Below are 17,717 nucleotides of genomic sequence, written 5' to 3' on the forward strand. Positions count from 1 at the left end.
TGGTGTGGTGGGCCGTCTCTTATCCCAGAGATCCCTCATGTCTGTGTTGCCTTCTGGTTCTCCCTTTTAGTTATGCTGCTATAGCGAGTCTTGCCGGAGTCCAAACTGCACAGTGACTTTAACTCTCATGCAACAATAGGTACACTTAATAATCCATATCCTTCTCTTCCTGTCACCCTCTTCTCTCTCTCTCTCTCTCTCTCTCTCTCTCTCTCTCTCTCTCTCTCTCTCGGTCGAGTTAAACATGCTCCTGAGGCTCCAGTGACCACTGTTCCTGCCCCTCTCCCCCCCGTGGATCTTCCCACTTCATCCAGGCCTGCCTGGATTGGATGTCAACAGTCTCCTACACTGATGTCAACAGTCTCCTACACTGACTCAGAAATACACTTCGCTTTTGATCATCATCACTGCACCCCGCAACATTGTATACCCGCCACAAATGGACATTCGGTGTAACCCAGATGAGGATGGGTTCCCTCTTGAGTCTGGTTCCTCTCAAGGTTTCTTCCTTATGCCATCTCGGGGAGTTTTTCCTTGCCACAGTCGCCAGTCGCCACCGGCTTGCTCATCAGGGACAAACTTACTCATAAAGAACATATTCATTTTTAATCACCGCATTATCTGTGTAAAGCTGCTTTGAGACAATGTTCATTGTTAAAAGCGCTATACAAATAAAAATGAATTGAATTGAATTGAATTATTTATTAAGCCAAAATATGTCCAAAATGTTTGATTCAGAAAGTGGCATTTGGTTTAAAAAGAAAATGTTGAAAATAGATCAGATTGAACTGTAAACAGTGGACATAAAGCATTGACCAATAGGGTATAACCCTATTAGTTATAATAATAATATGAATTATATTATATATATAATTGAATAAAAAATTTTATATATATTTTAATCAAATGTTTAAAGGAAAAGCAATTATGAAAACATGAAATTGTTAAAATATCTTAAAAGTTTAAAGCATTACAGTTTTTTTTAGATTACTTATACATGATTCATGAAACAATTTAAAATGTTTTGAAATATAAACACAATTTCATAACTAACACCAATTCTTTGTCAAACTAAAATATTTCACTCGGTAAGTGGAAGTTTTCATTAACCATCCTTCTAAATACAGAAAAAAAACTCTCTTTTATAAAATTGAGGAATGGAGAGTAAGCTGAAGAAACATGTTTGAAAAATTGTCATGGTCAGAGAACCAATAGTGAACCAGAGTAGAATGATAGAACACAGTGAGTTGTACTTCCTGGCACTGGCTCTTTTGGTCTTGCTAAATCATTATAGAATCATAGAGATGGTTGACAAAAGCTTCTGTTTTGTAAGGTGGAGAACCTCCAAAATGGCACACCATCCAATAATGTTTGCATTTATATTTACAATAATTGCAAGACACCCTTCCAATTATCTCTTTACCAGTGACATAACACTTGATCCCTCTCTTTTCCTATCTGTTAGTTAGTGTGTCTCTGCCATAAAACATGTTCTGCAAAAACAGAATTAAGCAATCTTTTGTGTAGAGTTTTGCAGAAAACCCTGAATACAGTTACTGTATAGTGTGTTAGCAATTGAGAAAGAGTGTAGAAGGTTAAATCTTTCATGGTTGCTAGATTACTGCTATGGTATTTTACAGTATGTGGTGGCTACTGTGTTGCTACATTGCTACTAGGCTTCTATATGATCCCAGGTGTTTACTAAGAAAGCTCTGCTGGTCATAAGATACTGATATTGATTTATGTGATATCTCATATTTTTATAATGGACCTATCAACCATTATGTGGAGCTTTTGTGGATTAACATAAAAATGTATACCTGAATAGTTTATTAATAATAATAATAATAATAATAATAATAAGAAGAAGAAGAAGAAGAAGAAGAAGAAGAAGAAGAAGATGAAAAAGAGAACTGTACAATAATTACGTAAGAAACAACAAAAGGAAAAGTTAAAGCAAAAGTTAACAAATTAATAAAGAATCGATATATGAATAGCAGTGTTGCTGTTGTTATTGTTATTGTTTTTGTTTTTTCATTTTGTGTGTGTGTGTGTGTGTGTGTGTGTGTGTGTGTGTGTGTGTGTGTGTGTGTGTGTGTGTGTGTGTGTGTGTGTGTGTGCAGTGAAACACAGATAAAGAGATCAGACTCATCAGTACCCAGCTTTTTGTCCCTAAAAAGCGATAAATCTATGACTTTAGAAATAACATTTAAGGAGAAGAGAGAATCTACACCAGGAGATGGGTAACAAACTTTTGCATGTAACTTGAATTAGTTAACATTACTGTCATTTATATTTTTTATATTATTGTAAAGATACATTTACTGTTTACTTTAGTAGGAAAGCCTGTACATATTTGAAATGCTATCATCAAACAATTATGTGGCAGCAGTGTGATTCATATATTTTTATGCAGAATAAAACAGTTATAGTTAATGGTCACATCATATATTAGAAATTATTAGAAAACATAAAGACCAATAATTTTCATTTATTCCAATGTTTAATTTGGAAATGAGCAGACATTCACCTTTATGTGCATAATATTTTGCCTTGATGATTAGCCTGTATTTAAATGTGTAAATGTTCCTAATAAAGTGGCTAATATGATAATGGTGTATTAAAATGCACATATGCATGATAAATTAAACCTATTGTCTTCACAGTGTCTTGATGCAAGCAAGAGAGAAAACAAAACAGAAGAATATAATTACAGATGCAAGGTAAATTCACACTCTGCATTATTTAATCATTACGCTGATAAAATAAACATCTCTCTATTCACTTTGTCCTGGGAATTTTTACACATGTTTTTATAAGAAGCACATGTGCTTTTGACACAAGAACAATTAAAGAGAGGTAATGTGGTTGATATCTAATTGTGTATAATGTTAGATATCCCTATGTATCTTACCATTTTACAGGTGTAATTCTGTAACCACTAAATCTTATCTTCATGGAGCATGCAAAACAAATCTGATAATGAAGTTGCAGCATATGAATTAGGTAATTACAGAACACGGAAACCCCGCACTTTTCAATGAGATCTACACCGAGCTTTGCATCACTGAAGGAGAAAGTGAAAAAGTCAATAGTGAACATGAGGTGAGACAGATCGAGGAAGTATTCAGAAGAACAGCAAGAGAGGAAAGACCTATTAATTGCAATGACATTTTTAAGCCCTTATCTGAAAAAGGCAAACCCATCAGGAGTGTTCTGACAAAGGGAGTTGCAGGAATTGGGAAAACGATCTCTGTGCAGAAATTCATTCTTGACTGGGCCGAAGGAAAAACAAATCAGGATGTTAATTTCATATTTCCATTTGCCTTCCGAGAACTCAATTTGTCAAAACTGTGTCTAATGGAGCTTCTTCATTTCTTTTTTCAAAAAAATCAAAAAACTAAAATTTCCAGCTTGGGCAAAATACTCTTCATTTTTGATGGTTTGGATGAGTGTTGTTTCCCTATGGATTTCCAGAACACAGTACAAATTTGTGATGTAAATGAATCAGCATCAGTGCATGTTCTGCTGATAAACCTGATCAAAGGGAACCTGCTTCCCTCTGCTCTCATCTGGATCACTTCACGTCCAGCAGCAGCTGATCAAATCCCTTCTGATTGTGTTGATCGGATCACAGAGGTACAAGGATTTAATGACCCAGAGAAGGAGGAATATTTTAAGAAAAGAATCAGTGATCTGAGCCTGAGCAACAAAATCATCGCACATCTAAAGTCATTAAAAAGCCTTTACATCATGTGCCACATCCCAGTCTTCTGCTGGATTTTAGCCACTGTTCTAGAGAGAATGTTGGTTAATGCAGAGTGTGGAGAGATCCCTAAGACACTGACTCAAATGTACACACACTTTCTCATCATTCAGACAAACATCATAAAGAAAAAGTACAATATGAGCAGTGAAGCAGATATGGTTCTGAAGCTGAGTAAACTGGCATTTAAGCAGTTGATTAAAGGCAACATGATCTTCTATGAAGAAGATCTGATGGAGTCTGGCATTGATGTAAAAGAAGCATCACTGTATTCAGGTGTGTGTACACAGATCTTTAGAGAGGAGTTTGGACTTCACCGATATAGAGCATATTGCTTTGTACATCTGAGCATTCAGGAGCATCTTGCAGCTCTGTATGTGCACCTGACATTCATGAATGAAAAGATAAATATTCTGCAGGGTCTGTTGTCTAAAATGTTGACGCTGCTAAAAGAAGTCAGAATCTCAGATGTACACAAGTGTGCTGTAGATCAGGCTTTACAAAGTAAAAATGGAAGTCTGGATCTTTTCCTACGATTTCTTCTGGGTTTCTCTGTGGAGTCCAATCAGAGCCTTTTACAACCCATTCTGAGGCAAACAATAAGTAGTTCCCACAGTACGCAGGAAACAGTTCATTACATAAAGAAGAAGATCAGAGAAAATCCCCTAACAGAGAAATCAATTAATCTTTTCCACTGTCTGCATGAGCTGGATGATGATTCTCTAGTTAAGGAAGTCCAACACCACCTACAATCTGGACAATTTCAACAAAGGGAACTTTCTCCTTCGCAGTGGTCAGCTGTGGTTTTTGTGTTACTGACATCAATTCAGGAAAATGATTTTGTTCCTAATAAATATACCAATCAACATTGTACATCGGATGAAGTTCTTCTGAAGCTTCTGCCTGTGGTTTCAGCATCCAGACGAGCTGAGTAAGTAATAATGAATATAACTCTTACAGCATTAATTATGTAACAACTTCATATCCTAACTCATTATTAGAATTGTAGTTACACTATAAGGTAAAAACTATTTGGATCCCTGACTATCTTGCCCAAAAAACAAATCTAATTCTTTAAGGCATAAACTAAACACAACTTCTGATGGTGTGCTGTGGAATTTTGGAATGTAATTGGTCTGCAACAGTGTTTAGATAGGTGGTACATGTCAAAGTAACAAACACATGAATGCCAGGAATCAAAGTGTCGAATAATGTACAGAGCATCGCAAGCTTTGTCCCACTATGGACCACTTCCATGCCTGTGCACTGCTTTCCAACTGACTGTTGGAAAGTCGGTGTAGTTGACATTTCATGGGAACAAAGGCAGGTCATATCAAAGGATCCATTATATCGAAGGTTGCAGTGTGGTACATTGAGATTCGGATGTATGCAGCTATGGACACTCCACTTCCACAAAGGACACAACCATTCACCTACTGCCTCCATGATAGTTACTGATGTAAGTGAACACATCTTGAATGCACAAAAGTCCAAATACAATGAAATGAAATGAGAAAGGCAATGAATGAAATTAAGCATGTACTGCACAGTGAACTAAGTGAATGAAAGTTCTTCTTTATGGAAGCGGTGTGTCAGTAATTGATGTATGTAATCTGTAGATTGTTGACTGACAACACTGTAGTAAATAAAAAATGAAGACCAGTGTGGCCATGTTTAAAGCCCATAGTGTTTTCTGAGGAGGGAAGTTCTGAATAGGCAAGAACCTGGAACCAACAGCACTTGATCTGTAGAATAATTCCTAAGGATGACTCACAGCCATGGAAAAAATATTTATGTACCAGCTGGATTTAATAGACAACTTGTGTCTCAAAGTTGCTCACTTGCAAACTCTTGCACACTTCATTTGCTTTTGCCACTTTTTCATGTTTTGTCGGGTATTACTCTTAGTACCACCATTTAGGTTCCATGGTTCTTTTCTTTTTCTGCTGAAGCATTAAGTTAAGGTTATGCTTTTTGGTTACTGTTATGTTATGCATATATGTATGATAGCAGTAGTGAAAAAATCTAAAACAGTAGCAGAATGTAATCCCGTCTAAGGTTTGAGCGATTAGCTAACAACAAAATGTAGGCAAAACCAAGGGTTAAAACCAGAAACAATATTTAAAAACAAAACAAAACAAACAAAAAAGCGTGGAAACATAAAAATAAACGGCAGGTTAATCGTTAGTGAAAGTATGAGTTACTTCACACAATGCTGAAACAAAAAGATGGTGGAGGGAATATTTCATTGTTTGATTGTTGTTTAAATATTTGATCATTTATAAGATTTTTTTAGTCTTGCCTTTAGTCTTGCCTTGCCCTGGTTTGTTTTCTTAGTTGAAGTTTAAGTACTTTCTGCATTTGCATCTGCCCCCTGCTCATTTGGATCTCCCCAATATATTACAGGTATGTTTAGCTTTAGCTTTTGTAGAATAAAGTGATTTTTCCAGCTGTACTACTCTCAGAGGTGCCATTATAAAAGCACCTTCTGACCATTTAGGATCCAGAATCTAGAGTTCTGTGCTATAAATGTAGATTACTTCCAGTACAACACACATTACACAATAAATGATGCAGCATGTATACCATGTTTGTATATTTCATATGTTAAAAAGATATGAGAACTTGTTTAATAATTTACACTATTAATGTATAATTTATTTGGTCTTTCTTTTAGATTTATTCATTGTGATCTAAATGAGAGAAGTTATGCTCTTTTGGCCTCAGTGCTTAGCTCTAAATCCACCAGTTTGAGAGAACTGGATATGTCTAGGAATGAGGTCAGAGATTCCAAAGTGAAGTGTCTCTCTGCAGGACTGGGAAATCCTCACTGTAAACTGGAGACATTGAGGCAAGATCATTTCTCTGAATGTCACATAAACTGCTCTACAGTAAATCATATTCTCTAATTGTTACATTGCACACTCATGTGATTAATATTTAGATTCCAAACTACATCCCTGTGGCATATTTTGGTTTCTTGGTCTCTTAACAAAGCTAATTAAAGCTTGTTGGATTTTAAGATTTCTTGCTACAGATATTACTCAGAAACTTGTCAGTGAAGATCATCACCATGTTGCTTTATGGAAAATATGGTTTATTTGTAAAACACCGAATGTCAAAAATATTTGTCTTCCATCCAACTATCTTTGTCATTTCATCTAAAAGTAATGTGCACATGCACATATACATTGTTATTGTATATATACAAGCTATTGAGTTAAAACTTTCTTATAATTTATACTTAAGATTCTCATTCAATATTATTTGAAGACTGCATTAACTCTTGAAAGATGTTTTGCTGAACTGATCAATGTGTCCTTAAGTGAGAGACTGAAGTGTGTTTTTTTCTTTCTGCAGGTTGTGTGCTTGTGCATCTCATCTGAAGGCTGTGCTGCTCTCTCTTCAGCTCTGAGATCCAACCCTTCATATCTAAAAGTTCTGGATCTCTCTGAAAATAAACTCAGAGACACAGGACTGAAATGTTTCTGCACTGTAGTGAAAAGTCCTGCTTGTAAACTGAAAGCACTGAGGTAAGAATATTTCTCTGAGAGTCCCATGACCTGTTCCTCAGTAAGTCACATTCACACAGATGTTTTAGGATCAGCAACAGATGTCTTGTAAAGGAAAAATTATTTGATTTCAGACTGCACTGAGGTTTTTCCCCATGTTCCTAATCTGATCACAATATATATGAAATTGAATAAAGCAGACAGGACAGAGATTCCCAAACCATTGCAGCATAAACATCACTGAAAAAAGGCAGAGCAATCATCACTTTCAACACTCTTTTACCCAGTTAAAATGATGTTACCTCTGAAAGGCTTTTGGGAAAATAAATCCTGAGTGCTTGTGTAAGTCATTTGGAAGACAAATAAGCCATTATTTGTCACATACAACAATCAGCCATAACATTTAAACCACCTGACTAATATGATGGTGTAGTTGCTGCCAAAGCAGATCTGGTCCATAAAGGCATTGACTCCTGCATGCTTTGAGGTGGAATCTCCATGCATCTGATTTCTTTCCCACAGATTCTTAAATACAATTTTTACAGGGTGGCAGAGTTCATTATGATGCTAAAATATGCAAATACCATTAGTGAATACTGTGCCATAAAGGGTGTATTTGGTGTGCAACAATGTTTAGGTAGTTAATATCATTAAATTATCAAGAATTTAACACCATCATTAAATTATCACTATTTAAAGTCATTAACATGAACTGATTCAGAGTAAAGACTGCGTCATTGTTTTTCTGCAGGTTGCGTGATTGTGGTATTTCAGATGATGGATGTGCTGATTTGACTTCAGCACTGATTTTAAACCCCTTACACCTCAGAGAACTGGACCTGACTGAAAATAAATTTAAAGACTCTGGATTAAAATGGCTTTTTGCTGTACTGAAGAAACCTGACTGTAAACTGGAGACTTTGAGGTAAGATTATCTCTGAGTCACATGACCTGTTCTGCCATAAGACACATTTTCTAATATTTGTAACTGAAGCTGTTTATATATATATATATAAACACGGCCACCCAAAGAAAACTATCAAAGAAAATCTAAATATATTCAAGAACACTTAAAAAATCTGCACAAGCTATTCAGATTTGACAACGTCGCAAACAGAGGGAGAAGAAAAAGAACGCCTGGCAGGCATGCATTGTGGGACCAAGAGCAATACCTCTTTCTTCTGTGCAAAGTCCTCTATGTGAGAAGACATATTCTGTACAGTATTCATACAGTGTTGTGATTTTTGCATTGTTGTCAGAAAACCACCAGCCATGCCTCCCTCTAAGGCTCACACTCTCACTCAGCCTCTCCCTCCCTCTAATCACCTACACCTGTCCTACTCCTACTAATCACCTACACCTGTCCTCCATTTACTTGTCCTGTTTATAAGGTCCCTATTCCCCTTCACTCGTGGTCCGATCTATTAATTACAACAATAGATCACAAACTACCTACCTCTCTTGTTCCCTTTACTTTCATGCTTCTATGCTCCTGGCAATGCTTCACTGGAAGCCCTCAGTTTGCCATATTGCTCCAGTCTCTTTTCAAGCTCTCGATGTGTTTGCATGTTTAAATAAATAAAAGACATTCAGATTTACTTCCGGTTTCTGATGACTGGTCTATCAGTGACAGAAGATCAGACCTTCAAAACGTACCAATCGGACCTTAAAAAATCTACCTCGATGGATCCCCAACCAGCTCCAATACCGGATCCATTCCATCCATTTAATGTTTAGGCACTTTTATTAAAAATTCTGGCCTTCCTGACCTAGGGATCCATGAAATTACAGAGTAAGAATAGAAACACTGAGGATTTTGGACTATAATTAATGTCAACAGTCTGCTACACTGACTCTGGACTACAGTTTGCATCTGATCACCATCACTGCACACCTCAACATTGTTTATCTGTAGTAAATGGACATTCAGTGCCACCCAGATGAAGATGGGTTCCCTCTTGGGTCTGGTTCCTTTCAAGGTTTCTTCCTTATGCCATTTCAGGGAGATTTTCCTTGCTACCGGCGTGCTCATCGGGGACAAACTTACACTTATAAAGAACATCTTATTAATTTTTTATCACCAAATTATCTGTGTAAAGCTGCTTTGAGACAATGTTCATTGTTAAAAGTGCTATACAAAAAATGAATTGAGTTCAATTGAATTAAATTGAAATGAACCTTTCTTCTCAGGCAACTGTTCCCACCTGCTTTAAGTCTGCTACCATTGTGCCAGTGCAAAAGCACTCCACTGTAACAGAACTTGATGACTTTCTTCCCGTTGCACTTACCCCTGTCATCGCAAAGTGCTTCGAAAGACTGGTCCCCACCCATCTTAAAGCCTTTCTGCCACCCACTCTGGACCCATACCAATTTGCCTATCAACCAAATAGGTCAACCGAGGATGCCATTTCCACAGTACTTCATTCTGCCCTGACCCATCTGGACAACCCCGACACTTATGTCAGGATGGTGTTTGTTGATTTCAGCTCAGCTTTTAACCCCATTAGCCCTTCCAAGCTAATCTTGAAGCTGAAACAGCTTGACATCAGCACACTGGACCCTGGACTTCATTACGAACAGACCACAATCTGTCCAACTGAACACCGTCACCTTCTCCACTCTCACCCTCAGCACCTGGATTCCTCAGGGATGTGTATAGTCTTTTCTTCTATACTTTCTTTTTACCTATGACTGTGTACCTGCTTATGTCTTAAACAGCATTGTTAAGTTTGCAGATTATGCTATGGTGCAGACCTGATCAGAGGTAACAATGAGACAGCTTACAGGGAGGAGATCCAGCACCTAGTAGAATGACAATAACCTGGAACTCAACACCAAGAAAACAAAAGAGATCATTGTGAAATATAGATGAGCCGACAATCACACTTATGCTCCCATTCTCATCAACGGAGCTGCTGTTGAGCGTGTACCCAGCTTTAAGATCCTTGAAATCTACATCTCTGAGGAACTCACCTGGTCCCCAAACTCTTTTATCCTGATCAGGAAGGCATAACAGCGCCTCAGTGTGGTACAGCAGCTGCACTGCATTGGTCTGTAAGGCCTTTTAGAGGGTGGTGAAAACTGCTCAACAAATCATAGGCACTCAGCTACCCACTTTGGAGGACATTTACAATAAACACTGTCTGCAAGGGGGAGGGACATTATCAAAGATACCTCTCACTCCAACCATGGACTATTCACCCTTCTCCCATCTCCTTCTCCTTGAGGTGCCTTACATAATAACTTTTGCACAGTATTTTGTATATTACTATTTAGACCATAGAGTGAGGAAAATAAGTATTTGAACACCCTGCTATTTTGCAAGTTCTCCCACTTAGAAATCATGGAGGGGTCTGAAATTGTCATCGTAGGTGCATGTCCACTGTGAGAGACATAATCTAAAAAAAAAATCCAGAAATCACAATATATGATTTTTTAACTATTTATTTGTATGATACAGCTGCAAATAAGTATTTGAACACCTGAGAAAGTCAATGTTAATATTTGGTACAGGAGCCTTTGTTTGCAATTACAGAGGTCAAATGTTTCCTGTAGTTTTTCACCAGGTTTGCACACACTGCAGGAGGGATTTTGGCCCACTCCTCCACACAGATCTTCTCTAGATCAGTCAGGTTTCTGGCCTGTCGCTGAGAAACACGGAGTTTGAGCTCCCTCCAAAGATTCTCTATTGGATTAAGGTCTGGAGACTGGCTAGGCCATGCCAGAACCTTGATATGCTTCTTACAGAGCCACTCCTTGGTTATCCTGGCTGTGTGCTTCGGGTCATTGTCATGTTGGAAGACCCAGCCTCGACCCATCTTCAATGCTCTAACTGAGGGAAGGAGGTTGTTCCCCAAAATCTCGCAATACATGGCCCTGGTCATCCTCTCCTTAATACAGTGCAGTCGCCCTGTCCCATGTGCAGAAAAACACCCCCAAAGCATGATGCTACCACCCCCATGCTTCACAGTAGGGATGGTGTTCTTGGGATGGTACTCATCATTCTTCTTCCTCCAAACACGTTTAGTGGAATTATGACCCAGAAGTTCTATTTTAGTCTCATCTGACCACATGACTTTCTCCCATGACTCCTCTGGATCATCCAAATGGTCATTGGCAAACTTAAGACATGCCTGGACATGTGCTGGTTTAGGCAGGGGAACCTTCCGTGCCATGCATGATTTCAAACCATGACGTCTTAGTATGGGGTGGACAGGTGTCTTTATGCAGCTAACGACCTCAAACAGGTGCATCTAATTTAGGATAATAAATGTAGTGGAGGTGGACATTTTAAAGGCAGACTAACAGGTCTCTGAGGGTCAGAATTCTAGCTGATAGACAGGTGTTTAAATACTGTATCATACAAATAAATAGTTTAAAAATCATACATTGTGATTTCTGGATTTTTTTTTTAGATTATGTCTCTCACAGTGGACATGCACCTACGATGACAATTTCAGACCCCTCCATAATTTCTAAGTGGGAGAACTTGCAAAATAGCAGGGTGTTCAAATACTTATTTTCCTCACTGTATATTATTACCTACTGCAGCTTCTGTACATTAATCACCCTTATCCCTGTAGATATGGACCTCATACTGTTATTTATTGTAAATAGGTCACTTATGCACTTCGGGTTAAATGCTAACTGCATTTCATTGGCTCTGTAAATGTACCTTGCACAATGACAAAAAAGTTAAAACTGATTAGATTCCTGCATTCTCTTCATTCTCTCCCCACTGCTCTCTACTCTCCCTGTACACAAACGACTGTACCTCTAAAAACCCCTCTGTCAAGCTCCTGAAGTTTGCAGATGACACTACAGTCATCGGCCTCATCCAGGACAGAGACGAGTCTGCTTACAGACTGGAGATTAAAAAGCTGGCTGTCTGGTGCAATCACAACAACCTGGAGCTCAACACGATCAAAACAGTGGAGATGATTGTGGACCTCAGGAGAAATCGCCCAGCACCAAGTTTTTGGGTACCAACATCTCTCAGGACCTGAAGTGTGACAATAATATTGACTCTAAAAGGCTAAAAAGGCCCAGCAGAGGTTGTACTTCCTTTGCCAAAGGCCATCATTGAGTCTGTCCTTTGTACATCTATAACTGTCTGGTTTGGTTCAGCTATCAAATCAGACATCAAGAGGCTACAGCAAACAGTCAGGACTGCTGAGAGGATTATAGGTGCCCCACTGTCCAACCTCCAAGATCTTCACTCCTCCAGAGTGGTGAAAAGGGCTTAGAAAAACACTTTGGACCCCACACACCCAGCCCACCCTCTCTTTAAACTGTTGCCTTGTGGTCGACGCTTCAGAGCACTGTCCACCACAACAGCCAGGCCTAAAAACCACTTCCCCTATTCCTGAAGGGCATTGCCCAGCTTTCCCTCTTTTCTGAAGGTGTTGGCCAGCCTCCTCTCTTTGCTGAAGGTGCTGCCCAGCCTCCTCTCTTTTCTAGGGATGCTACTCAGCCCCTGTGCCCGGCTGGGGATGCCACTCTGCTTCCATGCCCTGCTGGGATTGCCACCAAGCCTTTCTGCCTCTCTGCCTCTCCTCTTACCAATGAGGGTGGTACCCAGCCTTTCTGCCGCAAGGCAGGAAAAAAGATGTCGCTTTACCTTCCTTTTCTGTGTCACTCCACCTAGGTTCCAGGTTCTCTGCCTTAACACAAACTTTTCCCACCGTCCGTGCCCCAGCTTGGCTAAGGACATCACTCCATCTATTCACTTCATTGTCCTTAAGGGTTCCAGGCTCTCCTAACTTTGGGCACATCAGGAACCATGTCTTGAGTGGGGTCTTGTTTTTTTCTTGTTTTGTTTTGATTTATAATACAATTCTGCATTTGCATCCGCCTCCATTTCTCATGGATTTACCATGTATAATTTTTTTTATTGTCTCCACATGTTTTGTGGTGGCTTTTTTGATTCATTTGTGTTTCTAATACCCCTGTGTTTCCATTGTTACATCGCTAAGTATTGTTCAGTGTTTGTCACTTTTTCAGAACAAGCCTTTGCTTCAGGTTTTGATTTCCTCATTTTTTCTTGTTCTTGATTTTGTTTAGCTCCCCTTGTGCTGTTTGCTTTATAAACAACAGAAATTTTTATTAATGTCAGGAATTCAGGAATTTTTACTCCTTTGGCCCATTTGATTTGGTTTGGTTTCATGTCATGTCATGAACTGAAAGTATGAACTGTACCTTTATCTATCCGATTTAAATAGGCCTCTACTTCACTTGCTCATATAACACTTCGATAAAAAGTTCTGAACTAAAAGTATGAAGAGTGTGTCATTGTCTCTCTGCAGTTTGTGCGGTTGTGGCATATCAGACGAAGGCTGTGCTGCTCTGTCATCAGCTCTAAGATCCAATCCCTCTCACCTGAAAGAGCTGGATTTATCTTGGAATAAACTCAAAGACTCTGGAATAAAGTATCTCTCTTCTGTACTGTGGAATCCTCATTGTAAGTTTGAAACCCTGAAGTAAGATAGCTTTTCTTTTATGACCTGTTTCTCATCTAGATACATTTAGTATTTGGTGCATTATTTTAGAATTTATGATGCAAAACATCCATTTACTTTTTGTAGGAGGGGAAAAAAGACATTTTTGACATTTAAAATGCCTTAAATGTATTACCCTTATGTATCTTTACATTTACAAAGACCACTATTTAACCTATTTTGAACCTAAAACACTGAACCCTGCAATCTGTGCTAATTTTTTCAAACTAAATTAAGGTCAGATATACAGCTTAAAGTAAATCATGTTTATAGGTCCAAGTGTGTGTCTAATATTTGCTCAGCAAGCAGAAGTGTCTTCGTCCAATCTCTCAATGACTGTGGCAGTCCAATCTCATGCATGACAAACTTTAATTGACGTTCACAGTAAGATATCCATTTTTACTTTACTCTGTTCTAGAAACTATTTGATTTGTATGATAGAGGAATGTACATGTCATTTGGCTCTCTTTCTGAAACACCTGAGCAGTCTGAGTAACTTCTCACTCTCCCCCATGTGTCTGCTGTTTTTTATGCAGTACCTGTATGCACTCTGGCCTTTCACTGTCAGACATTATAATGTTTATCAATTTGGATTTCTTTGACTATCTGCATATTCTTTTCAGTTTTCAGCTTGTTTTTCCTGTGTATTTTCTGCCAAGACTGCACCCTTGGTTTATTCTTCGTTTTTTCTCTTGGAAAAATGTGGGACAGGCTGCCACAATGGTTATGACATGTTCTTTGATGGTTGGCTGCCAGAACTTTCACTAAAGAAATTGAGGGTGTGGGTGGTTCCTGTGTTGCAGATTAGTCAGGAGGAGTGATTGCACTGGATTACCTAGGGGCATAAAGTACATTTTGAAAGAACACCTTGGAAGATTAGCCATTTCAATGGCTTCCTGTCTCAATTGTGTGACACTGGAGGCCATAGTACTTCACAATATGGTTACTTTGCTTGAGGGTTAGCAGTTGCTAAACACCTTGTAAACACTGATGGGTTGATCAAAAACCTGCTCAACTCCTCCGCAAAGGCAGCACAGTTAGAGCAGAAGTGATTCTTAGCAACTGTGGCCAGCAAGATGGTTTTCCTTGAAAAGGGGGTGATGCTGTAATAAATTAAGACTTTGTCTAAAGTCAAGGTTGACAGCTGATGAAATAAGGTAAGAAACGAGACTAGAGCCTAAGAAGCACTGTGGTGTGGAGTGAATGGATGCTTGACTGAATAACACTGATAATAGTGTCACTTTAATACCAGCACATGGACACTTTTGGGACACTGGGACACTGGAAGCCATGCTGAAACTGGGAGGTAGTCATCTGGAGAACTCCTAAAGACATAAAATTAGACAACAATACAGAATGTCCAGCAATCTCTGAACAAGTAACATCTTGTGGTACTGAATAGATCTCTGGCTTTTAATTGTCTCTTCTGAGTCATGTCCAGCTTGGTCTTTCTCTCAGTGCTGTGACTTAAACTCAGGTCAACAATATTAAACATTATCAGTGAGCTACAGGAGATGGTAAACCCAAGTGATACCCAAGTGGAGAAACTGATTTAAACCGGGTAAGATTTTTAGTTGGGAGTCCCAAATAAAATAAAATGCAAACCGAGAAAAAAAGCACAAAAAAACATTAAACAAAGGTAATAACCACTGTTCAGAAACCAAAAACAGGAAAGCAGGTATTTCTGCAGTAAGTCTGTAGTGACAGGTTTGATGAAAAAATCTCTTGCTAAAATGATTTGTTTGTCCTCAAGAATGTACGGCTGATTCTTTGCAGGTTGCGCAATTGTGCTATCTCAGATAAAGGCATTGCTGTTCTGACTTCAGTTCTGAGCTCAAACCACTCATGTCTGAGAGAACTTGATCTGTCAAAAAATCAACTCGGAGACAGAGGAGTAAAGTGTCTTGCTGTGGGACTGAAGAATCCTCATTGTGAACTGGAGACACTGAGGTAAGATCAACTCTCTGAGAGTCACATAACCTGCTCTTTAGTATAAGAAACTTGTGTAGGTTTTTCATTGAAGATCATGAGAGGGAAAATAATTTAATTTCAATGCACACATACACACAGTTTGTGTGTAAATGTCTGTTTGTCTTCTATAAGATTGGAAAACCCTTGCCTGTGTAAATTGATGAGTGCCAAAGCTAAATTCTGAAAAGAGTTTGCCAGAAGAAGCACAAGATATTCGTTTGAGTCAAGAATATCACCATAGGAAATTTTTTTTATTAAAGCGATGCTTGAGTCTTGCCAACTCCCTAATAAATCATTCACCTCTTTCCTAATTCTATGTTAGAAACTCAAAAGTGGCATGTGTGTGCAAGAAATTCATGTTTGTGCAGGACGGAAAAGAAGGCACAGAGTACCAAATACATACCGAGCTGATATTGTACAAATCGTTGTTGGTTCTAATAAACTCTTGCACAGCTTTAACTCCTAATTTTTTAAGACTTTCAAAAGTTATTCTTTCCTTTTGTAAACAATTACATAACATTTATTAAAACCTTTATAATTGTTAAATTTAACATTAAATGCAGTAACACCAGGATAACCACTGGCAGTGATTTTCCCAGATGGAGTATTTTACTGAAGTGATAATGCTCCTGATTCTGTGTGTTTTAAACTGAAAGAGTAAAGAATGTGCCATTTTCTCTTGGCAGGTTGTGTGATTGCCATATCTCAGATGAAGGGTGTGCAGCTTTGACTTTAGCTCTGAAATCAAAAACTTCACATCTGAGAGAACTGGATCTGACTGGAAATGACCTCAGAGACTCAAAATATAAGCTGTTTTCAGTCTTAAACTAAAAGATTTAAGGTGATTTACAAGTTTTTAGAAAATTGATATACAGATATTTAGAATAATTTAGACACAGTGTTTGATTCATTTAGTTACGGTAAACTATAAGTAATCAGTTCCTATTTTTATATGAGCTATTGATTTTTAACACATTTTTAACTACATTGATTTTTAATGTTCATATTAAAGCTGTCAGCTTTTTTTTTTTTTTTTTTTTTTAGTTCAGTTTTTGGCTGTGAAGAATTTTCAGCTGATGAAGACTGCAGAGACGATTAAAGGCAGAGAAGGCTCTTCTCTGTTCTGGCACTGAGATGGTAGAACAAACTTTTCCTAGATGTCTGAACAGCGAAGTCCCTGGCTATCTTCAAGCGACGGTTGAAGACCTTCCTCTTTCTGAATTACCTAAATTGGCACTTGCCAAGTTTGTTTTGTAAAAATCAAGAGTTGCAGTCTGATTTATCTTAAGTTTGTAATCTAGCGTACCAGTGTATATTTATTTATTGCTTCATTGCTGCAACTCCAATCTGTCGTAGCACCTCCAAAAATTTCATGCCTCAACGAATCTAGAAGCTAACCCGGTGTTATGTTGTACATTGTTGATATTTTTCATACTTAAGCTGTGAAAGGAACATTTTTAAGAGCTCAACACAACAGCTTTTATGATGCAGAAGCCACTTCAGTTTTTGATTCTGAATATATTATTCAGCTTGTTTTGTTATTTCAGAAATCCTTGTGATATATTCAGTTAAATAAAATAAATAATGTGTTCAAAAATGACTTTGTGTTTGTATAGACCATAACGCATAAAAGGGCATTAATGGGAACATTTAAAAACGTTCTTTAAAAAAGTAACTAAAAAGTATCTAAAAACGCATTACTTTTTGGTGTTAGTTATCAACAAAGTAACTGATTTACTTTTTGAATGAAGAAACTAGTAACTGTAACTAGTTACTATTTCTTAGTAACTAGCACAACACTGGTCATTACTATTTTTACTAAAGGATATTGTAAATTTTTTTCTACAATAATGTCAGTAATTTATTATACTCATTCTGTTAAAACAAATCCTGTTCATTAAATACAATATCCAAACTTTTTCTAGGTATTTCAATAAGATGAGGAACAAACCAGCTGCTTCTCTTTGTAAT

The 17,717-nt window shown here is 37.9% G+C and overlaps 2 protein-coding genes across 2 annotated transcripts in view; one reads left to right on the plus strand and one right to left on the minus strand.

Annotated features, from left to right (window-relative positions):
• Window positions 1-17,717, minus strand: part of LOC310726363 (uncharacterized protein) — a 336,210-nt gene that overhangs the window by 72,466 nt on the left and 246,027 nt on the right. The gene's annotated exons all lie outside the window — the stretch shown is intronic.
• Window positions 1,305-17,027, plus strand: LOC310726597 (NLR family CARD domain-containing protein 3-like; the record flags this gene model as incomplete). Its single annotated transcript, XM_083542350.1, has 9 exons — window positions 1,305-1,328; window positions 3,007-4,697; window positions 6,444-6,657; window positions 7,127-7,299; window positions 8,030-8,203; window positions 13,584-13,757; window positions 15,552-15,725; window positions 16,433-16,587; window positions 16,791-17,027. 8 exons carry the CDS (start codon window positions 1,305-1,307, stop codon window positions 16,575-16,577), a joined length of 2,769 nt encoding a protein of 922 aa, XP_083398476.1. The 3' UTR covers window positions 16,578-16,587; window positions 16,791-17,027.

Source organism: Silurus aristotelis, assembly GCF_946808225.1.
Source record: "Silurus aristotelis genome assembly, chromosome: 5".
Classification (NCBI taxonomy): Eukaryota; Metazoa; Chordata; class Actinopteri; order Siluriformes; family Siluridae; genus Silurus; species Silurus aristotelis.